The sequence below is a fragment of the Schistocerca gregaria genome, chromosome 1, assembly GCF_023897955.1.
Source record: "Schistocerca gregaria isolate iqSchGreg1 chromosome 1, iqSchGreg1.2, whole genome shotgun sequence".
NCBI lineage: Eukaryota > Metazoa > Arthropoda > Insecta > Orthoptera > Acrididae > Schistocerca > Schistocerca gregaria.
This window is the reverse complement of record NC_064920.1, coordinates 505,530,036-505,556,574: the sequence shown is the minus strand read 5'-3', so window position 1 is coordinate 505,556,574 and position 26,539 is coordinate 505,530,036. Positions and strand designations below refer to the sequence as shown.

At 36.5% G+C, this 26,539-nt stretch overlaps 1 protein-coding gene across 2 annotated transcripts in view; it reads left to right on the top strand.

Annotated features, from left to right (window-relative positions):
* The window catches only part of LOC126354423 (serine/arginine repetitive matrix protein 2), a 232,460-nt gene that overhangs the window by 179,914 nt on the left and 26,007 nt on the right, over nt 1-26,539 (top strand). For both annotated transcript variants that reach the window (XM_050004061.1, XM_050004070.1), the window contains 2 exons: nt 400-529; nt 26,356-26,417. In XM_050004061.1, coding sequence (XP_049860018.1) covers nt 400-529; nt 26,356-26,417 — 192 coding nt within the window. The remainder of the gene's footprint in view (nt 1-399; nt 530-26,355; nt 26,418-26,539) is intronic.

Genomic DNA, 26,539 nt, shown 5'->3' with positions numbered 1-26,539 from the left:
AGCCCATGCATGCAGGCGTGCGTGCGTGCGTGCGCGCGCGCGCGCATACACACACACACACACACACACAAAATCAAGTATTAAGGTTTATGAACAGCTTAATCAGCCATCTGTTATAAATTAGTGTGTGCATATAATTTAAAATATTGTAGATGGTCTTCAGGACTTTTTCAGAGTTGCAGTTACAGTAGAAATTCTGTGTATTACTGCCACTGAAAAGACTACTAACATGTTGTCATAGTACCTGTTTCCTCATTGCACCTGAGGGTCTGAGACATAATATGCTAGTTTTTGCTGTTGTTCACTTTTATCAGTTTGCTAGTTTTTGCTGTTGTTCACTTTTATTAGTAATCCAAAATCCTTTGTGGTAATATACTTAGAATTTATCACTTTTTTCAGTGGTTCAGCTTTGAGCGATAAAAAGCAGCAGCAGCAACAACAGAAGAAGAAAGATAAGGCACGTGAACAGCAATCTAAACCCACTGATAAATCTGAAATTCAAGTCAAAGAGAAACATCTTGCATTAGAGGTAATAAAACTTTTGTTTATATGATTGAATGTACGTTTTATATATAAATATATATGTATGTATGTGATGTGGTTGCACCTCACAGGCACACAATTTGAAGACCACGTGTAAAACTTACCCAGTTCAGAAAATGGTCTACCATATTTGAGGTTACTAACTTTTGGTAGTATGTTCCCCTCTATTTGACATTTTGATGTTTCAAATGTAGTTTTATTCCAGCAGAACTTCCTTCCACCTAATTCCAAAGAATTAAGACCTCATTATCTTGTCGGAGATTATTTTGGGGCACAGTGCCAACTCTTGTTTGGGATGTGTTCATCTTCATACATGAACTAATATTACGATAAATCTAATGTCTAACTACTTTTACACTTTCATGTTCAATATGCTTCTTGTTATTTTAATTTAATCACAAAATTTAAACCAAGTTGGAATATTTATTTGCTTAAAAGTGCTTTTTTTTTTTTTAACTGCAGCTCATTTATAGTTTAAAGCGCAAGGCTTTTTATACTGGAATATGCCTTGCAGGTTGAAGAATTTGAAGGAGAAGTAAGACAGCAGCCTTATTTGCGTGCGCTAAAATGACAATTCAGGTGATAGAAACATAGAAATTTCGTCCTGAATAAGTTTCTGTAGCTCATGTCATCTTGAGTTTAATTGAATGAAAATGAAAAATAACTGAAAGATAATTCATTAAAGCGATCATATAAATATGTAAGTTGGAACTTAAATAGTGGCAACACTGATGTGGAGACACTATGCAATGGAATCTACTATTGTAGCTAATAGCACAAGTTGTTGACATACCTACCTTACCTCTGAACAAATGGACTCCCGCATCCCACGTCACTGGCAAGCGCACAATCGAGGGAAACAAAGTCACTTGTAAGCGAGTGGTCTAATGTGATAGTGTCACTATGTTGTATGACTGTAATGGTGTTGTCCTAACACATTAAGTTCTTCCATGGCAGACCATGAATGTACAGTATTACTGTTCATTTTTGAAGCATCACTTGTGACTAGCTTTGTGAAAGAAGTAGCGACATTTTCTGCGTAACACGCCCATCGTTTTCCATGACCATGCGTGGGCACATACAGTGCAAGCTGTGACTACGTTGTTCAGTCAATGGGACTGGGAACTACTGTACCATCCACCATACTCCCTGGGCTTAAGTCCTTGTGACTTTGATTTGATTCCGAAGATGAAGGAGCCACTTCGTGGCATTCGCTTCAGAACTGTTCCAGAGATTCGACAGGCAGTAGACCGCTCCATTTGCACCAGCAACAGAACAGGGTCTGCTAACGGTATACTGAGCCTTCCACATCACAGGCAACAGGTTCTACACAATGCTGGTGACTACTTTGAAGGACAGTAACAGGTGCAAACATGTAACTCTTTTGTATTGGTTGCGAATAAGTAGTTGCCACTATTTAAGTTCCAACCCTCGTATATGTTGCTTGGGATCGAATCTCATTATTACACAGTATATGATGGCTATTAAGGAATTGGATACGCAAACAGTTGTTCTGATAGCTTAAATTTTGCAACATTATCTTCCTTTTAATGTTGCAATGGATCCATTCGAGCCAAGTTCAGAATCCAGTTCGATGGATTGCTGCTACAGTTGATACAGTATGTGGAAGAAACACTCTCAAGTATAGTGTCCACTTCTTATCACATGGCACACACTAATAGGCAATCCACTTCTGCTTAATCCTGACTCAGCATATCAGGAGTGATGGTAAGAATAGCTGCTGTGATATGGCATTGCAAGTCTTTGAGATTCTGTGGTAGAAGTAGAAGATAACAATCGTTGATGTAAACCCACAAGAAAAAAATCCAGAAGGTATCAAATCCAGTGACCATGGTGTCCTCTGGTGTAGCAGAAGGTCAGCAGCCACAGGATGGCCTATCCAGCACTGTGGAAATGCATCATTCAGGTAATCTTGTACACAATTGTGGAAATGTGGAGGGGTGCCATGTTGAAAGATAAGGCCTCTGCCATGAGTTTCACGTTGTGGCTTCAGCCATAACTGCAGCATATCGAGGTAGTTGATACCATTAACAGTTCTCTCAATGAGTAAGCCATAGACTGTGTTGTTGGACATGGTACAGAACACGTTAACTTTCTCAGAATACTAGATGTGAGTGACTGTTGCATGTGGATTGTCTGTCCCCCGTATGCATGTGTTGCCTCGGCTCAATTTGCTGCCATTTTCAACAACTATGACTGCTGTCACCCATGTCGGCAGTTTTCCAAGCTAACTTGCTGGCACGAAATCCAAAAACCTTTGAGAATTTATCTTTTATGTACTGTATCAATTTTTACGTTGTGTGCAGCCATTTACCTATACTGATTTTTTTTTAATGTTTCATGGGCTTCACTATTATCCTGTAGTTTGCCTGAAAAGAAACAGAAATTTGTGCTCAAATTCTTAACACACAATCCTTTTATGGATTTTTCTTTCACATGAAATATGAGACATCCTCTTCTCAGAGTGAAGTGACAGCAAGAATTATTATTTGTTTGGGAAAGTCAGAAACAAAATTACACAACTAAAAGTCTTTAAAAGTGTCAGAAGAATCTAGTAATTTTTTTTTAATACACGTTTTTCTGTCAGATATTATCAAAAAAATTCCATGCTTGCTTTTAGAATTTAGTCCCCTGTGTCCCTTAGAATAATACCATACTGTGTACAATTATTCATGATTTAATTGGATAGATAAAAAAATTTACTCTTTAATTGGCTGTAGAAGAAAACACACACAATGGTATTAAAATTTGCAAGCTTTTGAAGCTTGTTTTCTGTACACCTCCTAAGATTAGGGCTCTGCTCGGCTCTGTGAAGGATGATTTGGGGCTTAGGAAACCCGGGTTGTACAAAATTCCATGTCAATGTGGGAAAGCTTACGTTGGCCGTTCTATTCGCAAGACGTGTGTGGAACATCACCGACATACGAGGCTACAACAGCCGGAAAAATCGGCGGTAGCAGAACACTGCCTAAATGAGGGACACAAAATGAAATTCGAAGAAACTGTTGTGGTTGCCAACATTTCCTGTTTTTGGAACAGTGTGTATTAAGAGGCGATTGAAATTAGGTTGACTGATGATTTAATCAACAGAGACAATGGATTTCCTCATAGCAAAACATGGAATCCTGTATTATCTTGCATCAAAACTGAACGTTCTTCGGTGCAACCTTGATTGCGATATATCATTGCCCGCAGTGTTTCACTAAGGGCGGCGCCACCTCCCTGTTTTGGGAGGCAGAAACCGTGATGGGCATCGCATGTGCCGAGTACTGAACAGTGGCCGCCTATATAGGACGTCGATTTGCAACCTGGCGTCAGTTCTCAGCGGGACTCATCAGCATTAGCAACATTTTCCTGAAGATGGCGTACAGTTGGATCGCTGAAATATCGAGTCAAGTTGATTTTAGGATCCAGCAGCAAACCCGAAGAGACTTTCAAGACTTATTACACCGGGAAAGCCTACGTACTCAACAAAACAAACATCTTGATAGTTTGTTGAGCACTCTAGTAGGTAGGTGTGAATACCACATTAAGAACTCTGCAGATTTCTTATGTTGATTGCAGGGATTGCGTTTGAATGACTCTGATATTTTAGTCAGTCTTGATGTGGTTTCTCTTTTTACTCGTGTTCCTCTCTCTGATTCATTGCAACTAATTGAGGTTAAGCTTGCTGTTGAGTTAACAAATTTGTTTCGACGTGTGCTGACTTCCACTTACTTTTTATTCAAAGGTCAGTACTATGAACAGACTGATGGAGTTGCAATGGGAATCCCGTTGTCACCTATTGTGGCCAATATGTAGATGATACTTTTGTTGTTTGGCCTCATGGCAGTGAGGATTTAAACCGGTTTTTGGAATACCTGAATTCAATTGACCCAAATATTCAATTCACTATGGAGGTGGAAAAGACCGGATGCCTTCCCTTCCTTGATGTGTTGGTCAGAAGGAAGACTTAGGGTATGTTGGGACATTCTGTTTATAGGATGCCTACTCACACTGACTTGTATCTGTGAGCTGATAATTGTCACCATCCATCTGAGCGTGAAGAAGTACTTCGTACCTAGGTTCACAGGGCCCACGTTATCTCAGACCCTGAAAGTTTGTCAGCTGAGCTATCACATCTTGAAGTCACCTTTCGTCAGAATGGTTATAGTGAGAGGCAGATCAAACATGTGTTGCGCTATCAGCCTTCTGTGCAACAGATGAATGACGATAGCAGCGAAGTGGCACCTAAGTCTATGTCCTTTTTGCCTTGCGCAGGAAGCGTTCCCAACAGGATTGGCCATATTTTGTGGAAATATGATGTGAAATGTGTTTTTGGCCACCTTCTAAGATTAAGGCTCTGTTGGCATCTGTAAAAGATGATCTTGGTTTGCGTAAGGCTGGTGTCTATTGTATTCTTTGCAGTTGTGACATATCATATATTGGTCAGACAATCAGGACTGTGGAAGACCGGTGTACAGAAAATAAGTGTCACACACACTTACAACAGCCGAGTAAGTCCGCTGTTGCGGAGCATTGCGTTGACACCGGTCATCCTATGGAATACAACAATACGGAGATTCTGGTTTGCACATCCAGCTATTGGGATCGTGTTATTAAGGAGGCAGTTTAAATCAAACTATCAAGCAACCTTATAAACAGAGAGGGTGGATTTTGTTTGAATGCTGCTTGGAATCTGGCTCTCTCTCATAAAAAAACAGAGGGACAGAATTAGTGCTACCTCACCTGTTGATTAATAGTCTCTATCGATATTTCTGATGTTTGGTTATCTTTGGTTGTGTGTTAACTCTGCGGTTACTTGTTCTGTGTGCGATATCTTCTTTGTTTCCCCTCTGTGAACCGAGGTATTAAATTCCCTCTGCACATTGCTTCCTCCTTGAAGTTGTGCCTTGAGAATGGCAGGGTCCTCCTGTCGTAATATCGGCGGTGGTCGACGATGTCACCTGGCAGCAAACTTGGAAGTTATTTGAACAGTAAAAACTATTACTTGTAACAGTATTGAGTGCCAAAATATCTCTTTTTCTTTAGTTAATTGAACACTTGGTCCATCATTGTACAAGCTTCCTGATGCCCTCATAAAAGAAGGTTCTTCATTGAGCTGCAATCTAGGAATACAGCGCTTCTTTCACTGCTTCATCCGAGGCAAATCGATGGCCCCATAATGCCTGTTTGAATGGGCCAAACAAGTGATAGTCAGAAGGGGCAATAACAAGACTATATATCGGATGACCTAGTACTTCAAATTTGAGTTTCTGGAGCGTTTTAGCAGTGTGGGCAACAGTATGTGGACAGGCATTGTCATTCGACAACACAACACCTTTTTACAGCAATTCTTGGCGTTTGCTTCAAATTGCGGGCCTGGCAGTATGTATCTCACTGTATCATACACTGTTTATTGTTGTGCCCCTTTCCCCATAATGTTCCAGTGATGGATGTAGTGAATCCCAAAAAACCGTGAGTATCAGTTTTCCTGCAGACTGTTGAGTCTTGAACTTTTTCTTTCATGGCGAATTTGGATGTTTCCATTCCATACTCTGCCATTTACTCTCCAGCTCATAATGATGGATCCATGTTTCGTCACCAGTAATGATCTTGTCTAAGAAGTTGTTCTCTTCGTTACCATAGCGATCCAAATGCTTTTTTGCATATGTCCAAGCATGTTTGTGAGTTCATCATTTCACGTGATTGCTCAGTGGTTTTTTCATTTGCCGTTTTCCAAATCTCTCGGCTGTTTCGCCCTTATGATCGACGACGACCGTCTGGCCACCAAAAGTTTGCGGTCTGCACAAACTTGACCTAGTGCACAGCTGGTGGGATAGCATGGCTCGACTGCGAAATGCGCCTTTCGGCTCCTCTCTCTGGCTAAGGTTTGCTGTTGTCCACAGTGGCACTGGTGTTGCGAATAGGCCTTCATGTAAGGCGACTGTTTGTAGGGAGAACCGTGACTAATTTGCAGACAACGTGCCACTTTGTCAATAGTTAATCATCTTAATCATCTGTCCAAGAGAATCATTTCACGTGATTGCTCAGTGGTTTTTTCATTTGTGGCGGTAAACGGTTGTCTGGCTCCTTCATCGTGTGTAACAGTTGTGTGACCATTTCAGAATTTTTCAATCCATTCGTAGACACTCTGTTGTGGAAAAATGCTGTTCCCGTACTGTACCGAAAGTCTTTGATGAATTTCGGCCCCTGATGGCACCTTCTGACCACAAAAAACGGATCACTGAATGTTGCTCTTCTTTGATACAAATAGACACCGGAGCAGCCATGATTACAGCACGGCAGTGATAACGAAACTAACCTAGCAACTTGAAAATTGCAAAGATATAACAGCAAATAACAAATCATGTGTCATCAACATAAAACGACAGTACTACCAAAATAAACAAAAATATAACTAAATCGCAGATAATAATTGACTTACCCTCGTATATTAGTAGGACATGGAATGGGATTGTGTAATTTAGAATACACATCAATATGTTCATCATTTCATAAGCTATTAATATAATATTTCTTCTCCATAGTTTCTTGTTTCCTCTGGCTGTTTTGCTTTTCAGTCATAGAAGTAATAACAGAAGTCTAAAAATTACTCATGTTTCAATGGAAACACAAGAGTTACAAGCCACTTTATAATCATACTTCGTACATATTTAAAACATACATGCAACTTAGGAGAACAAAAATCAAAGATAAGTACCATTTAGGAGGACACGAATGAACACTTACTTAAAAGTTCAGAAACATTAGGAATTTTTTTTTCTTGAATTACAAATAACATTATACATCATGTAGAAGTGAAATTACATTTACAGGGTGTATAAGACCCAGGACAACTGGGAGATGCAGGAAAAAACCTGGGAATTTTTTCATCCAGGAGAAAACTGGGAAAACCTGGGAGTATTTTAGAATTCCAGGAATTTTTCATTGTTTTAGTTTTCAGTTAAATTTTTGTAACTTTTGTTGGTAAGAACACCAATACTCTTAACAGGAGATATTACTGTATCTTGCTTCTGCAGAATAATACTGCAGCAATAAAACATGAACAGGAGAAAGAAAACGAAAATAAGGCTTAAGTTGCAAAGGAAATGCGCCATGTACATCATTAAAACACAGTGCTCATACAAGCGTCTGCCAACAGCAAATTGTGTCAAAGGCTTTAGGAAGACTGTGCAGTACCTCATGACAGCAAATTGCCTCCAATGAGCATGACATCACAACTGCTTACATTAGATTTATTGGAGCAGTTGCAAGAGAGCTCATACGCATGTGCAGTTGAGTCGCATACCAGTAGTACCTTCTCCCGCTTCTGGCTACAAAAGTGTGGCAGTTGGCTGTATAAGCAGTTAGCAGCAAGCAGCCAGATTCTATCCAGAAAAATTTTACTGACGCGCCTAAGCTGGCAGATTCACGCATGCGTAACAGGCCCAGATGTAGGGGGCGGGTGGCTAACTGGGGTATCTATCCCGGGCGGCAATTGGGGGGGGATTCTTAAGGGCATAGCATCCGGCGCACTCTGGTCTATCGATTGTTCATATGATTTTGAAACGCATCCCTGTAGGATTTTTAACATTTTTGAACAAGTTCTAAGTTGATTTCTGAATGAGTGCATGGTGTACATGATGTCAGGGGAATCCCCGTTGCATTTAGAAATAAACTTTCCTGCAGACAGAAGGAGACTTGGCTATACGAGCTGAGCAGAATAAAACTGAACGAGTGAACGCCAGTCCCTGTTTATGTGGTTGACTGGGTTTGCGAATGATCAATGTTGTTATAATTATGAGCGAAATCCATAGATTGAGACTACCAGAGTCGAAATAAACGAGTAACAAGAATAAGAGCTAAGAAAGATCACGTTTTATTGTCTCGTGTATCCAAGAAAATGAAATTTTGATAGAAAAGTTTTGGCCAGACCATTACACTAGTAAGGGCCAGTTGTATGGTCCCCGGGTAACAGCCAGTATCAGCCACTAAAGTTGTATTCTGGGAATAGTGCAGAAAACGCATTGTATGAACACTTAATAACACCTAACCGGAGAATAGACATGAAATAACTAAACTGGTGATTGTGGCAGGGTTAGTAAAGTTAACCAGAGAATAAGTTTTGGCACTGGCAGAAATAGTTACAGAATTAGTGATGGCAAGGTTGTTCGTTAGAAGGAGGAAGGAGAAGAACCAGGGACATCATACAAATCATGGAAAAATATAACAATTCCAAATTTATATAAAAATTTCGTACTACTACATTTTGATCTCATGCTTGAGAAGCTGGAGTATGTGAATGAAAAGTGAAACCATTTTCCTACCATAAAAATTATTTGGCATCTATTACAATTGCTGCAGTATTAGGCAGGCCTATTTCGATTTATCTAGGAGCAGACAGTGACAAAGTAGACACAATCAGATCGAGACAACACATCAGTCTTGGTTACTATTTGTATTTACAGCTTTTTCAGTATTAGACAATGACATTTCGTTTTTTCATGTAGCAAAATGTTTGATGAACTCTGATGAGGTAATAGATTCTTTCCCAGAATGGAAAGCACGCCATGTAAAGCTGTAGCAAGAGTAGAGAGAAAAAAATGCTACGACTTAAGGATTGAAGAAATGTGTATTATCTTGCTTGTCTCTTACTGGTTTTATGTATCCTATATTTAATTTTGTGTCACAAAACAGCAAGTTATTAGGTAATAAGCAATAAAGAGTGCAAATTTCCCGAAGAGTTCTTGTTCTTCCTGTTACAAATAATCCCATCCAATATTAATTGCGATTTAATAAAGAAAAAAAAAAAAAGGAGGGCCAGGATGCCAAACCAGCCAACTGGGAGTAGGAGAAGGCACCATAGGACATTTCCAATTTCCACTGTCTTGAATTTAGTTTAATGGCATCCATTACAAAATATTACACGTTTGAATTCCACAGAGCGAAATACAGTGATGGAGTGGCACTGCGCTTTGGCACACTTACGACCAAATGAAATGAATATATTTTTTGAAAAGGCGGCGGTGTTTTTTAATCCTGGCTCGCTCGAGGGTGGCGGCGCCACTATCTTGTATTGGCCCGGTTCAGATATCTGGTCAAATGAAAACAAAATGGATTTCTGTGACCAGGAGCTATTGAGTGAAGTAAAATAAATTCACATAAGTCTTTTCTGCTTAGGCAGCCAATTTATTTGAAACAAAGTGTTTAATTCCACCTTATTGGCTAGTTTTAACTGGTCGCTGAATTTCGAGTGTATATTTTCATCTTCTAGCACGTTTGGCATTACACAATAATAAAGAACCAAACATGAGATAATATGGTACTGCTACTCCAAGAAAATTTACATCTGAATCTGGACATGCAAATGTGCACTTTAAGCCAAATTATGAATTTTAGTTTGGTTCACGAAATTCTGATACTCTTGGAGTATCCTCTAATGTCTTGTTTCTTTTATGACATAATATAAAATCTTCTAATGTTTTACACATACGAACATTTGGGCTTCCTGTGTCATCGTATCTGCACAAGCATGTTGATGCCTTTTATCTGTCGCTCCCTGGCAACTGCTAAAACACACCTATTTCTAACAAGTTGCGGGAAAATATTGTGAATGATTGTTTGAAAAGCGTTACTTTCAAAGTAAAATTCGTTTTACGCAAGATGATCTGTGTGCAAGAATGTACAATGAATTTCTTAAATCATAGAGCATTTGACGCTCATTTAAAAACCAACTCTTTGAGGATGACCATTTAGAATAATTTCGAGCCCAGAAGATCTGACATTTATGTCGTTGTTAAAAATTTTACCGGCACCTTTGTGTAATGTATCTTAAAGTGTAACACGCACAAAAAAGATCAACATTATATTTGAAAGCTTAGCTTCTCTTGCAGCTTATTAATCTTAGAGACTAGATGTGAAGGCTTTTCTTTTCTTATAGCAACACTATATATATTAATTTAAACCATTAACATTTCCTATTTGTGTGTTCGCACTACTTAACAGTGATGTTCCTATTTGCTGACTACATAGTGTGTCCTGTGCTCTGAATATCCACTGTCATCAGCTGGCGAGATCATGTGACATGAGCTATGACCGGCTGACAAAAGCACATCACAACCAAAATTTCAATGCTTTGGAAAGTAACATGCAGTGTTTGGTGGGATTTGAATTTATACTTTCGTAACACGAAAATATACAGTGTACGTGTTGTTGCACATCAGACATATTTCCAAAACATGTTTTTTTCCCTGAATTTGTTTCCTAAAGTCCCGGGAAATTCTGCACCGGTGTATAAAACCATAACCATTCAAAGGATTGATAAGTTTTACAATTTCGAGTAATAGTATACTGTCACTTAACACGGAAAAAGTGCATTTCCACCCAGGAGAAGAAAGTTTATTTTTTACTGAGAAATCCAGGAATTTTTTTTCCTTGTTCACGTATACATCCTGGTTAAGAAAAAAACATGTATAACTATTCAAACTGACACATTGTAAACTGTTCTTTTTTTGTTTTTAGTATGTCAGTTCGTGAAAAAGGGTCACATGCTCTTTGGTAACATATGTACATAGTTATTCATGTTGAAGGAATTACTTTCATATGTGTTGTATTTATAATTCACAAACTATAGCAATTTTTTTAGATAATCATGATGAAACTGTAGGTGAAGGTGTTCTTTTAGTGCTTCTGAATGAAATACTATATCAGTATAGCTGCAGTACTGTCTCTTTCAACCTGACTTTTGATTGAAACAAATGAGATACTTAATTATTGCAAACGGCACTTTTAAATGCACCAATTGTGAAAATGAAAGCATAAAACAAAAACAAAAAACTCACATGTCATTCCTCGTGACTATTCTGATAGTTTTGCAGATACAGAAAAAAATAATTTTAATGCACTCCTGAGGGAGGGAGCGGAAGTTTTGCAGATTCAGAAAAAAATAATTTGAATGCACTCCTGTGGGAGGGAGCAGAAGTTTTGCAGATACAGAAAAAAATAAATTTTAATGCACATGCACCCCTGTTGGAGGGAGCGGGGGGGGGGGGGGGGCAGAAATGATCTAACATCTTAAGTTTCATGACACATTTAAACATTATTACAAAATTTTTTAAATACCCTTGCATGTCTAATTTTGAAATATCATCATGACATTTCTGAGTAAAAATGGTTTAGCTAGTATGTAGTGAAATCACATTATGAGATATAAGAAAAACTATAGCCATCCAAAATTTGCAAAAGTGTTGCCAGTGCAGGATTTTGTGCACTAACTGAGATCTTGATTATGTCCCATAAATATTTTATGGAATTCATGTCGAACAATCTCGGTGGCCAACTCATTCACTTGAATTTTCCAGAATATTTTTCAAACCACTCGTGAACAATTGTGGTTCAGTGACATGGTGCAGTGTCACCCATAAAAATTCCATCATGTTTGTGGGAACATGAAGTCCAGAAATGGTCTCCAAGTAACCGAATATAACCATTTCCAGTCAGTGATCAGTTCACCAGTTCATTCCACGTAAACATAGCCCATATCATTATGGAGCCACACCAGCTTGCACAATGCCTTGCTGGCAACATGGGTCCATGACTTCTTCAGTCTACTCTACACTCAAACTCTTCCATCAGCTCTTACCATCTGAAATCAGGACTCATCTCACTAGATCACAGTTTTTCAGTCATCGTGGGTCCAACCACTACGGTCATGAGCCCAGGAGATGCACTGCAGGCGATGTCCTGCTGTTAGCAAAGACGCTTGCATTGGTCATCTCTTGCCATAGCCCATTAATGCCATATTTTACCCGCACTGTCCAAACGAATATATTTGTCATACATCTCGTGTTAATTTGCACAGATATTTCATGCAGTGCTGTTTGTATGTTAACACTGACAACTCTACGCAAATGCCATTTCTCTGTCGTTAATGGTGTTGTCAATGGTGAAAGGTAATGCATGAAATACGGTATTCTCAGCAAACCCTTGACACTATGGATCTCAGAATATTGAATTCTGTAATGATTTTTAATACGGAATGTGTCGTGCATCTAGCTCCAACTAGCATTCCACGTTCAAATTCTGTTAATGCTCAATGTGTGACTATAATCACATCGGTTATCTTTTCACATGCGTCACTCAAGTACAGATGACAGCTCCACCAATGCACTGCCCTTTTATATCTCATGCACATGATACTACTACCATCTGTACATGTGCATATCACTATCCTATAACTCTTGTCACCTCAGTGCACATCTTAGTTTTAAATCCTTTGAGAGTCTTAGGAGACATAAGAAAATTGTTCCAAATGACCTTTTTTCTTTAGAAAATTTACACAGATACAGAAACGACCTTTAAAGCAGCTATAGTTTGGCTTTACTTAGTTATGTATTCATATTTTGTTAATATAATTTAAGAAAATCCTAAGGAAATGTTTATTAGTATCATTTCCGTAATACGAATAAAGAGTAGGTGGAATCGTTGGAAAGTACTTCTGTTATTCACATTACACATACAATTATCATCATAACAAGAATCTGAACAGTGTAACCAAGCCCAAAAACTTCTCCTTGTATTGTATTACACTGGAAATTAAAGGTAAAAGAGAAACCTGGCCAACTTAAATAGATGAAATATTGATTTAACATTATGCCTAGGTTGGTTAATTATGCAGACCACTCGCAGACCCTGAGTAGTGGAAATGAGAAGCATCTTGTGGACCTTCCTTTTTAAGATCTAAGTATGAAATATGATTACTTATACATTGACTGCACAGCATGCAGCTCCTCCATTGTTTTTATCTGCATTGATTGTCATGAGAGAAAAAAACTGAATCGGCATCAACATGCAGCATTTCCTGTCAGCATTACATGGAAAATCTACATGGTTGTAGCCATGAAAAATCTTGGTGAGCTCTCCTCTTAAAGTGTAATTGAAATGAAGCTGTCACATCACCCAGCACTTACGCTCTCCGTTTTTCCATTTTGGCCTCGTCACTATTTTCAAGTCTCCTGTACTGCTCTTGCTACCCCCTAATTTGACTATTTCTATTCACTCCTTCTTTCCTCTTATTCATTTCATACTTCCCCATTTTTTGCTGTCTCCTTCATTCATCCATTTATGTCCTTTTTTATCTTGTCAACCTCTCTTCCTAAAATAATATTTTTTTCTTTCCTGAATTATATTAATGTCAGTCATCATCAGTCGTAAGATAATTTGATTATCAGGATGTTAAATACTAATCTTCCTTCCATTCTTCTCTTTTTCTCTGTACTTCATTTGAGTATATAATAAACACTTCAGCATCACATACGGTTTACCTTCTTGACATCTAAGAAACCAGGTATTCACTGACAGGCTCATATAAATTTTTATTTTTTAGTCATTTTTACTACTGCCACTCTGTGGCAAGATGTAAATGATTCCCTCATTGAAACGTGAATATTAGTGAAGTAACAGGCTATGTTTCTAATGACCAGGTGTCTTATCATCATTATGAACTTCCTTGTCTCAGTTGGTAATGAGGTTTGTTTAAGGAGATTGTGGATATATTTGTTACCCTTACCAGGCTACCATAAATGGTGAGAAAAATTGCACAGTGCAAGGCAGGTAATGTTAGCTTTTCCTTCAGCAAGGGAAGGAAGCTTACACATTTGCCTCATTATCATCTTGAGAGTAAGAGGTTCATCATGGTCCTGCATGGCCATGACAGAGTATTTCTGAATATGTTTGTGGAAAATTCTGGCTGGAATGTAAATATTGAAAGGAGTAAACTCATTGTTTCTGTACAATGTGTTTCAGCAGAGCAAACTGAGCGCGCGCGCGCGCACACACACACACACACACACACACACACACACACACACACACACACACACACACACATTGAGACAGACAGTGGAATGTAGTATATCAAAGGGAGGAGTGGATTAGGAGGGGGAACGGAGCAGACAATAAAATGAGAGTAAAAGGATAGAACGAGTGAAGAGGATGTAGGGCAGGGATGGGGGTGAGCATTTAGCAGGGGTTTTGCATAATGCAGAATATCTGGGCTATTATCCAGCTACTACAGGTTGCAAAGCTGCCATTGAAGTATGCTGTGCTCAGTAACATTATGCTTTATGCAGGTGAACAGCTGGTTGGTGATAGGCTGACATGAAACACTGCGCAGAAGTTATAGCAGATGTCGGAGATGAATAGTAGGAGGCTGGAAATCAGCAGGATGTATTTCTTTGCGTCTGACAAGAGCTGGCAGTTGCTCTGTAGGAAGAGTGTGCAGATTAGGCATTAAGATTTGATGTTCAACAAAGGAGTTATTTGAAGATGGTTGGTTTGGTGGTGGGGACCAAACAGCGTGGTCTTCGATCCCATTATTTGAAGAACCTTCAGAATTTTCTACCATGTGTTTCACATGGCACTGCTTCGTTTCTAGGAGTTTTGATAAAATATCTCTGTGTGTTCAGAAAACTGAACATATTCTTTTTCTTTTGTATGCAGGTGCCTGTCACAAAACTGACGCCTTCTTCTGCAATCAGTCTGGTGGAGTAGAAATGTTTATGTTTATTGGCTGTTTACACTCACTTATTCATGAACTGTACATTCTATATGTCTCAGCATGAATGAAAACTATCAGGGATGTGGGACAACCAAATATCAATAGGACAAATCAGCTATCATAAATTTCTTCTATTTAGTGTTCCTATATGAGTGACACAAACTTTGCTTTTACAATTATGAATTAATGGCATGTTTCCTGTTTTTGTAGTAAAGATTTACAGTAACCTAAACAAAAGTGTTTAAAATATATACTGAGAACTATCTATTTCCCAATATGTTCTGAAGCTATATTTGAAACCTGTAAATATATGTTAGAGAACTGCAGTTAAGGAGATTGTGATTAATTTTTGTATTTGTCTCTTAGTTTGGTTTTTCAGTTTTTCACACATCAAATTTATGGTAATACATTATGGTGTGGAACAAGTCAGGAGTTACAATACTAATATATACAGTTACAAAATCCATATGAGGGCTACATCATTTGAGTACTGCTTTTTTCTACTTGCAGTTGTAACTAGTAATCAATACAATAAAGAATTCACGTGGAAATTATCATATAAAATTAACTTCTTCACAAGTGACAGTGAAAATACATGTATCATTGTTTCAGTATCTTGTCTTTGCATGAACAGAACTAGAGCTTATTCATTCTAGCATTGCATGTATAAATTAATTTTGCACTTTCCATTTAGCAATGAATTATATCATTCCCACAATGATCAGTTGTATTAATCCCAACTCGAAGTGTGCAGAATGACAGCTATATTCTAGAGTTGGTTTTTATATGATTTACGTTATCATAATCAAGCAGTGTTCAAAAAAAGACTTTGTAATTGTTCCATATCTTTCCTCCATATATATGGTGCATCTTAATTTCTACATGATTTTGAGTTAGACGTGTTTATGCTATCACATATTATTAGGTATGGTACTGGATATTATGTTGATGAATATGACAGGGTAATGAGGTTTTAATACATTTTTATCTGTGTGGTTTTCAGTTGGCATGGTAAGTGCATAGCAGGTATCAGAAGAGTTCTACAAAGTCTCATTATTATTATTATCATTATGTTTGCTTATATTTTTCAATTTATCACTAAAATTAAACAAAAGAATTTTGCTGATGACAGATAAAGGAAAGAAAGTAGTGAAGTTTGCTGTTTTTTGATTTCCATTATCTTATAGTATTCTGTCACCTGTTACAATCCTCACTCAAAATCTGCCACTGAAACATTAAAGTCATTAGGTTCCGTTATATTTCTATTGAAACTTTAATCCTGTTTGTGTTTTCCTTTGCATCCTCTTTCTTTTCCTGTTAATTTTTCACCCTTAATTATGTTTCATGGAATTTTGCAAACCTATTAAAGGACGTTTCCAAGGATAACTGAATAGTAAGTACAGATCTAATTGCCACATACTTACATCTGTCTAGTGTAAGTAAAACAGATTTTAATTTATTCATGTGACAAAATTTCTCATACCACTTAGCTAAGTACAAACAGCATCAAGACTGTAAGTTATTGAACCTTCAGAAAACAAAACAAAATAAAGAAATTCTTACAGTTTTAACCGTGAGAGACAAAACTTAATACGGATTTCAGTTGGAGGACTCAAGTTTACTCATTTGTGTGTAGGTGTTGATGATGTAAGAACTTACCACTTGCTCATCATCATAACTCTATAAAGTTCAGTGCTTGTGTAAAACTTTGAGAAATACGTGTTATATGAGTAATATGGTGTGGTAACACTGATTCCATAAGTTTGTCAATTAAGAAAAGGTTTATAGATATTTACAACATCAGGCATCATTCTGCATGAGCATAGTTGCTCAGAATTTTATTTTTAAATGCCACAGGATTGTGCTTTTACATCATATGTTCTCTGCTAATGTTAGGAAAGTTTTGTGCAAATCATAACTTTTGTTTGTCCTTAAAAGACTTTTTATTGATTTTGTACAAACGAAAATATGTTTTGTTGGTTCTATAAAACTTTCGCATCTTGACACATGAGTAATGTTTGTGACTTTGTTGAGGTTTTTGTGAACCATACACACCCTGTGTTGTTGAGTGTTTTGGTGTATTTCAGGTTTATAAGGGAGTAGAAAGTTAAGAAAAACAAAAATATGTTTTTCTTAATCTTCCAAAACTGTGAATACATACTAAGAACAATACTAAACTTGTAAAATTACATTTAAAGATAAATGGATTGCTCACAGTATACCCTTCAAGCTATTGAATAAATAATAGTTAACTGTTCATTTTTTTTCTGCTGAACTAAAAAGTATCCTTTGTCATTTTGCTGATTGTTGTTCTCTGATAAATTCTTACACATCCACCATTAACCGATTACTATTAATAATTGTTGTGAGTTTCTTGTGTGAATGCAAAGTCATCATTTTTATGTATTGATTAGTACTTAAGCCCCCTGTCACTAATGTTATTATTCTTGTGCCACTATACTGAATCAGATTGGGAAGAAAAGAAGTTTCAAGTTCAGCTTCACTTAAGGAAGGGATCATGTGGGAGGGCGTGGCCTGAGAGGTCTAGAGAAATAGTCAGTTTGGTATCAGAGGGGGACTGGGTGGAACTTGACTCTAGTAAATACATTCAAGTGGATGTAGGTTGCAGTAGTTAAGCAGAGAAGAAGAGAGGCTTGCAAATGATAAACTAGCATGGAGGGTTACATCAGACCAGTTTTCAGACAGAAGATCACATCGAAAACATCACCACACATAAAATACAGTCTGCAGAAGACTTTTCTACTCAAAAGCTTTGTTTTAATTTAGATTGTCTGTTTTGTTTGTGAAAATATACCATTATTGTAAGTTTTATAGTTTCTTCATTAAAGTGGAGAAAAGGTCTGCTGTAATCAACCCCTCTCCCCTGCTCCTCTTCAGGTTTCTCACACTCCTTGTTTCTGATACGTTAATGTATCTTATACCAATTGCATGCTTATCATAAATAAATGTGAGATTGGAACTACTAAATGATCCTTTCCCCTTCCTCTAGAATAACCACCCACCTTTTATACAATATCCACATCGTCATTGTAGAAACAAAATAACTGACTTTTCCATTTTTCTGGATTTTGATTAATTAGCATATTTCACTAAGCACTCCTGATACTAACTCCTGAATAATAAATTGTCTGTTGTTTACAATCAAACTGAAGCAGAAAGAATGTCAACTAAGCCATACAGGGTAAACAAAAAGTTGTAAATTTCACGTAACTGTAAAAAAATGAAATATTGTGAAACTGGAGTGTCAGGATTTCTTGACGCTGTTCACAGAGGATTGACAGTTTTTGAAATTACTGGCAGCTTTCAGTCATTCCAAAAAACAAATCTCCACTTTCATAAACTTCTTTCAAGTGAGCAATGATTGAGTGCTTTTTTGTGAAAAGATTGTCTTATGAAATACTTCCCATTTCCATTAACAGTAACCTTGGCTCTAGGTAGCAATAGTAACAATGTGCTGTGGCTGTGCACACTTTTTCATATATGCAGCAAAATGACAATGTCGGTTATGCAGTATTGTTTCTTCAGTGATGATATATTTATTGCACCCAGACTTACTCTTAGCCATATCTCTGTAGTTAATGGCTCTTACCTATGTGGGATACACCTTTTGAAAATCTTCCCTCTTTGCCTACAAGTTCCATGCACAGACTTCAGCTCATTGGCTACATGTTAAACATCATGGGGTATATCACATTCATGATCACTTACTAACTGTCCAGTCTCAAGGAGTAGCTGAACTTAAACAGTACGTAATTTTCCATCTGTCAGAGAATATGGTGTAATATGACATCAGGGATCCATTGTTGTGATCCTGCTCTGTAGCCTCCCAAACACTAGAGATTGAAACGTGCTCTCCAACATGAAGTTGGCTCTCATGTTTCATCTAGTCTTTAAAGACTACTGATCATTCAGGTTTTTCTCATTCTCTTCCACAACACTAATTTTTGACTTTTTTACTTACATTTTGATTTATCAGTATCTCTTCTTTCTCTCCCTGTCCTCCCCCACCAAACAAGCACAGTTTCTATGTACATTTTGTTAGTTTACTTGACACAGTATCTGAAAGTAGTTGCAAAAGTGTACAAAAAAGTGATAAGGCTATCATTATCCTGTTAATAAATGCAAATATTGAACATTGATGGCAAGTGTGTGAATATATCCAGAAAGGAAAGCACACCTGTTGGTCCTGCAGCCATATTATGCATGCTGGCCAAGTCAAACAGACAACTTTGCCACCTTCCATGCTTGAATATCAATCACTTTGCTATTTCGTTCGAGGTGTAGTTATTAGGAGGTAATGATGATTGCACAGTTTGCCACATTCATTCCAAAATATGTAGCAATGCCAACATTGACTTGCATCTATTAACATCTGAGCCCTTTCATTTTATTTTTCTAAGTTGTGGGCATTCATTACTTTACCCAACCATACAGAAGTTTCTGCATTGTTCCTGTATTGACATTTGATTATGTACCAACTTAAAACCTCTGTGTGTTTCCAAGTATTTGGTGATATTTTCCACCTTTTTGGTAACCATGAGGAATTAGTGGAAAACCATAAATATGTAGTAATGAGAGCAAATGTAGTACCAGCAGCCTATTTTAAATAAAGTGCTTGGGATCCAGTAGGTAGCAGCATCAAACAGATGCACATCATGTCATGGCTCCATCTTTCATAATTAGCGCCAGGCATACTGGCCATTGTTTCTGAGATGAAATGCTTATTGAACAGTGAAACGTTTAAGCCATTAAAGCAATGGTCACTTGTTTACATTTGCCCAAACATTACACAAGCAGTAGCACAGATCGTAACTATCATCATGTTATATACATGGGGACTATTGGTTGCTAACTGATATGATATGCTTTCTTTTATGTGACCATGGACTGTTGCATGATGGAAGTTATAATTCTTCTGTATATATGTTTAATTAGATGATAGTTATCAATATGATTTCACTTTGTTTGCAAGTATAGATAGTAACTAGATAGTTTTTGCATTTGGATGATGTAAGATAAGAGTGTCAGAATATTATTTATTTCTGTTGCTTTATTATCAACTAGAGATAATCAACACAGTTACTCTGTCTCTAGGATTACTTTCTGTGTTCAGACTGATAATTCTGAAGTACATCAAGTTGTTGCAATAGAAACTGTTTTCACACTGAGCAATTTCGCAATTAAAAGGTACTACATACTTTCTACATCAGGTCATGAATAACGTCTCTCTGTTGATAAATATTAATAAATTCTGCCATAACTCTGTAGAAGCATAGAAAGATCAGAGATAATATTATCTTTTTCATTCTCATAGTAGTTAATACTTCAATGGCCTCTATTCTCAAAATATACAGTTTTGGATTCAAATATTAATGATAGTATAACTTGAAATAAAAGGTTCAGAATGCTATTTATTTTCAGAAAATTCAAACACTGTAAATACTTTTCATCACATAGCAACAGCTTGCTAGTTCATGTCATCACAGAATAAAATCTACATCTACATTTATTCTCCGCAAGCCACCCAATGGTGTGTGGCGGAGGGCACTTTACATGCCACTGTCATTACCTTAGCATAGAATAAAAGAGTACTATTTTTCTTATAGTCACTGAAAAACTTGTTTAACACATTTTCAAAGAAATAAATATCCTTACATCACTCAGGCAGCAAAGGCAGCAGTGTACTCGAAGATTCTGTCAAATTACACAGTGTGTAATCTTCTAGTTGCTGTATACATTATGCTGCTAGTTGCAGTCTGCAGTAATTTGTATGTTTTGATAAACTGGGTAGTATAGCTGTTGGACCTTACTGGCGCTGTTGCTTAACAAACAACATGTGCTCCCTCCAGCCATTCAATTTAGGTTTTTGTGATTTCCGTAAATCACTTTACGCCCGGATGGATCCTTCAAGAAAGATGATGCCAATTTCCTTTCTTGTCCCTTCCTAATCTGAGCATGGGCATGCGCTCTTCCTCAAATGAGTGTGATGTAGACAAACATTAAATCCTGATATTCCTTTTTCAAGTGGCAGACAGGCTCTTAGACAAGAGCTGGATCTTGTAGCTTAGTTTTAGACAAGTCCATTTTTAGGATAACTGAGCAAGATCAGGGCAGTGATTCTATCACTGGAATCAGATTCCGGAGAACAGTGATTCAAATTCCCATGCAGCCACATAAGTTTAGGTGTACCACAGTTTCCCAAAATTGTAGGACACTATCCACAAACTAAGCTGCAAGTTTTATTTGTATTGCACAGTGCCTCAGCTATATGTCAGTGGTTATCTTTACAGTAAGAATAAAGAAATTATTGTTCAATGTCATTCTCTGTGTGTTTCTAAAGTAGTGACTGCTGATAATGTGGGAAGAATAGGAATCTGGCTTTGAATATCATGTATGAATGAAGCTGCATTTCCTTCAAACAGCAAGCAAAGTTTGGGATGGTGGCTCAGAGGCCTGGAACTCAATGCACAACTAGGTCTAGGATTTTTTATGGTGCTTCATTGGTGTTTTACCTTTGTCAGTGCTTTATAAATGATTGCACATGGTTTGGTCTGTGTGTATGACATTTTCACTTGTTGGAGGAAGAAAACAACATAAAATCTGTAATAGTGCTATGCCAGTAAAACCCTGAGATTAACAAATTACTTTTAATTTGTTATCTGCTTTAATTTACATAGTTCAAGGAAATGGTAATGTTCAACAAATGGAACAAAAACTGTAATAGTTGGTGAAAAATTGCATCACAAATTACACCATGGTGTCTGAAGAGTTCATATGTTACATTTGTCGCTGTAAAATATAAATATTAAATACACAAAGTCTGTATAATGAGATATAACTATCTTGTCTCCTTCATTACTTTTATGTGTCAAGATGTGAAATTCAATTTGTACAAGTCAAGGGTACCTGAGATTGAAATTATAGTTTGCTGTAAATCGAGCTGCAATTAGAGAAATAAAAGTTTTCTTGTTTATAACAACATGCACCATTGCTTAGGATTCTGTGTCATTGAGTAAGTATGATCAAATAAAAGAATTTATTGCAGTTGTGATGGTGGTGGTTTCTTTATTAAAATAATGTATATCATTCACGTCACTGAGACTGCACCTCACTTTTTCCATTTTTTCATATGAAAAATGCTGATATATGTGTACCCTATGTTCAGTATTTAATCACACGTTTAGCACATGTTAACTGGATTAACATTGAATTCAGCATAATATAACTTCAAGATATTTAGGTCAGTAATTTATTATTTTTATTTTCTTACATTGCAGTTTCATTTTTGTACAGGTTCTTCTAGTAAAATACAAATTTCAGCAAACTATAATGTTTTACCAAAATAATGGTTGCAATCACTCTGAAACAAATACATGTGAATAAAAATATTAATTTGGATAATTTTGTGTGTGTGTGTGGGGGGGGGGGAATAATAAACTCTTATGAAAGCATTTTTGGAAGTTACTATTGACAAAAAAAATTAGTAACAACCTTTACATGATAATAGACACTCTTGTGTTTAATGGGTTGGAAATAAAACTCAAATCAGCATTTTTCATGCATCAATCATTGCATGTATTTCATTCACTCATAGACTTACAGACTTAGTATCCTTGAACGATCTTAGAACAGCTTTTTAGTTGTGTGTGCCCTTTTTTATTGTTTCTTCCTTTGTAATGCCTTTTATGTTTTATGCCTCATATATATATATATATATGTGTGTGTGTGTGTGTGTGTGTGTGTGTGTGTGTGTGTGTGTGTGTGTGTGTGTGTGTGTATGACCCTGTTCTTTCTGTTGATTTTATTATTTCAGATGCAATTATTAGAAGCAGCTGTAATAATGAAAAATTTTAAACACTTATTTAAGAGATACAGTTGAAGTAAAATGTACTGAATATATAGTTACCATGATGTATTATGCTTTCTGGACAGATGCAGTAAACAGTACTTCAGTCTACATAATTTTCAGCTGAGGTGACTGCTGATTGGCTTACATGTCTTATATTATTACTTCAGATGAAATAATTGCATTTATATTGTAATTTCATATGTTTAAAAAGAACATTTTTGTTAGCTTTCCTTCATGTATGTCATGTTTGGTGATAACATCAGAAACAGTGGATAAGGAAACAAGCCTAAAACAATGATTTAATAAATGATGTACATAATCATAGAAATTTAGGTAGACAGTAAACTGCCTTGTGCCAGATACTGAAAGTAAGTGGTGAGAGATGCTGTTATTGATATCCTTTCTGTCTCCTATATAGCTGCCTTATAAAAAGATGCATGTAATGTTAGTGATTCACAGTTGTCTCTGCAGTATTTTGTGGTACACCAATTGGATCTTAGAACAGCCAACAAATTTTTCATTCATGTCTGTTGAGAATTTAATGACACAGCAGTTGTTACTTAAAGAGTTAAGAAAAACTAAGTATATTGGTTGCAGGTTTATTTTCATAATGGGAAATTGCCACACCCTTTTTATGGGTGAGTGCATGGTAATTTTGACTATTACTGAAAAACAGTTTCATCACTGCAAAGCTTCCAACCCTGTTTCTAATGTAACAATTGTTTCATTTTGAAATGAATGGATTCATTGCTATTATTTTTAGTTCATCACTCAGTCACGACACAACTGTTACTTTGTACTTGCCTTGGATTGCCTTTCACACTTAATAAAGAAGTAGCATACAATAGGTGTCAGAATTACACAATCCAAGAAAGTTTACATTACTAAACTCTGTAAAGTTACCTTCTAAGTTTGGCATAGCCACCTGCTTTCACAGCAACAATTTCTGAAAATGTTTCTCATTTGAAAAATGACCAAAACTTTTTCTTTGAATTAATGATGCTCTCTTTATAAATACAAGACACCATCTGTGCTTGTTTACCACAGTCTTGAAATTAATCGAACCACATTCACTATTCTGCACCGACAAATGTGCAATTATGTCTCGTCATTGCGTTTATTGGTTTATATAGGGCATCTAGATTCAAAATAATATTCAGTGTTAATCTATAATAACAATTGTATGCTTGTGTTTACCAGTTTTTTTAGTGTTCGATACATCTACCAAATCTGGCCAGTTTAACAGTAGGGTGTTTTAATATGATTCTTTGAATCATAAAGAAATCTATGCAAATTTGGTTTTCTCAACAAGACTTGGGTAGATTATGGAAATCTTAATAGAAGTGTTGTTACTAACCTTTTTTTTATTCTGGTGCCTATTCATGACTTGCATTGTAATGCTTGTCACATTAATCCACACCCACTCAAAGGTCAATATCATTCTGATTCGATGTTTCCATTTTTTTATTTTTGGGTGGATTGATAAATTATATTTCCATGTTTTGATGGTGTTATATTTGTCAGGTGTGCTATAACATTCATTTCATGTTCCTATTATCATCTAGATTTATCAAAAAGCAAGAACGTGCTGTAATTTTTCATTATGTCCTAGGTTACGCTGAAGTGAATTTCTTGCATGAAAATTGTCAACAACAATTTCGCCTTTTTTCCACACATACTCAGGTTCCCTTTCAAATCTGTGACTTTACCACCAGTTCCATCAGCTGTTTCCTGTCCTTAGAACATGAACATTAATTATCTCTATTCTTTATTTGTCCACGTCATTGAATAGATATGCTTCTAAATCTGAAATCACTTGATAAAAATATATGACTATATGAACATCAAAGTCTCCTAGTATTATCTTGCTGATAGCTTTTTCTTGGAAATCTTCATTTGGCTGGTTTGGCTTGTTAATCACCTTTGCCAATTCTGGCTTGGTTTGTTTTCAGGATAATGTCTTAATGAAGAAATGTATTTTTGTACAAAATCAGACACTTACATCTAAACATGACAGAAAAATTTATATTTCTTCAAATTTTGCTTGCCTGTTTGAATTTGTTGCTTTCTAGAAAAAATGAAGAATCAACCTAGTTTCAAATGCAACATTTTGGCGTCATTACCTTGGTCACTCACTATAACTGTAACATCAGAGGTAGTTTGTTAAGAAAGGCTAATTGTGACTAAACTTGGACACAAACAATTGGTTATTAGTCATACAACCTTGTAGTATCTATTATTTCTGCCAAAACATTGATTATGTTCATACGTAGACAAGACAAATACAAAACAGCATAGATAAATATAGCATGCTGGTTTGTATGACAGGATGCACATATGAAACTAATTTGCCATTTTGCTGAACTGTTTAATTTACACATTGGATTATACAGCTATTTATTTTATATATCAGTCTAATGTAGCTGCTAAATAATTATTTATTTTTTCAGTTTTGAACAAATACTTAAATACATCAGTTGCATATAATGAAAATCTCTAGCTTTTTATGGCGAAAATGGAAGTACTAGTGTAGGAATATCCTTTTATCAAATGAATGTGCCCATATTTACCGATGCAGTAGAGATCTAGAACTAAGTACCTGCTTCTCAACAGGCCACAGAGAAGAAGACAGTAAAGTGGCCAAGTAAATGAGTTGATAACGGAACTAAGAAAACTTAAATTCTTCTTCATACCTACTAAGTTACTGCCAAACCAAGAGCAGGCATTGCCTGCAGGGACAATCAGTATTTTTTATTGACCCGTTTCACTCAGTTTAACAAGAGCATCATCAGAAAGTATGGAATTTATGTTTTGAAGTAGTTGGCTCTCGCACAGCTTATTGTCTTAAGGTTTGAGAGAGGTCGTGGTTGAACTTCCCTGTGGAAGTGACCTTGTTCCTGAAAGCTGTGTATGTCCTATAACAGCACTCAATTTTTTCCTGCGAAGTTAAACATCTATTTGTGTATTTGTTAGTAATTCACCACTTGCCTGTTTAGATTTCCAATTTTCTTGTATTAATCTCGCCATTTGTTGTGTGGTAACTGGTACATGTTAGCAGCCTGTCTGTATTCATTTCATACTGTGATATTAATGCCCTTTTGTAATATGATGTTAATACACTGTTAACTTGTGTTGGTCCAGAAATCTCCAGCAATGAAACAATTATGACATCCCATTCTTTTTCCAGCATTATACTCATGCATAGTGTTGGCCACTTAAAAATTTATGGCCCAATTCATTAATTTTTATTTACCTGTGCCTCATCCTTGTACATAAGCGTGCATGTTAAGATCTTTCATCCATTGTCTTCTTATTGGAAACATTACTTTAAGCAAATTTAACTATGTATTTTTTCATTCTCTTCTTCCTCCTGTTTATACAGAAACGTCGAACGATGACCTTCTCAAAGAAGAAAGGCTCAATACATGACAGTTCATCTGAAAGGTATCAATTTATATTTTCTGTGATTTATGCATCAGTCTACTACATTTGTGCTTGGATTTTATCTATGATGTACACTTAGCAAAAAATTATGATTAATTACATGTAATATTTTGTTTTTCCAA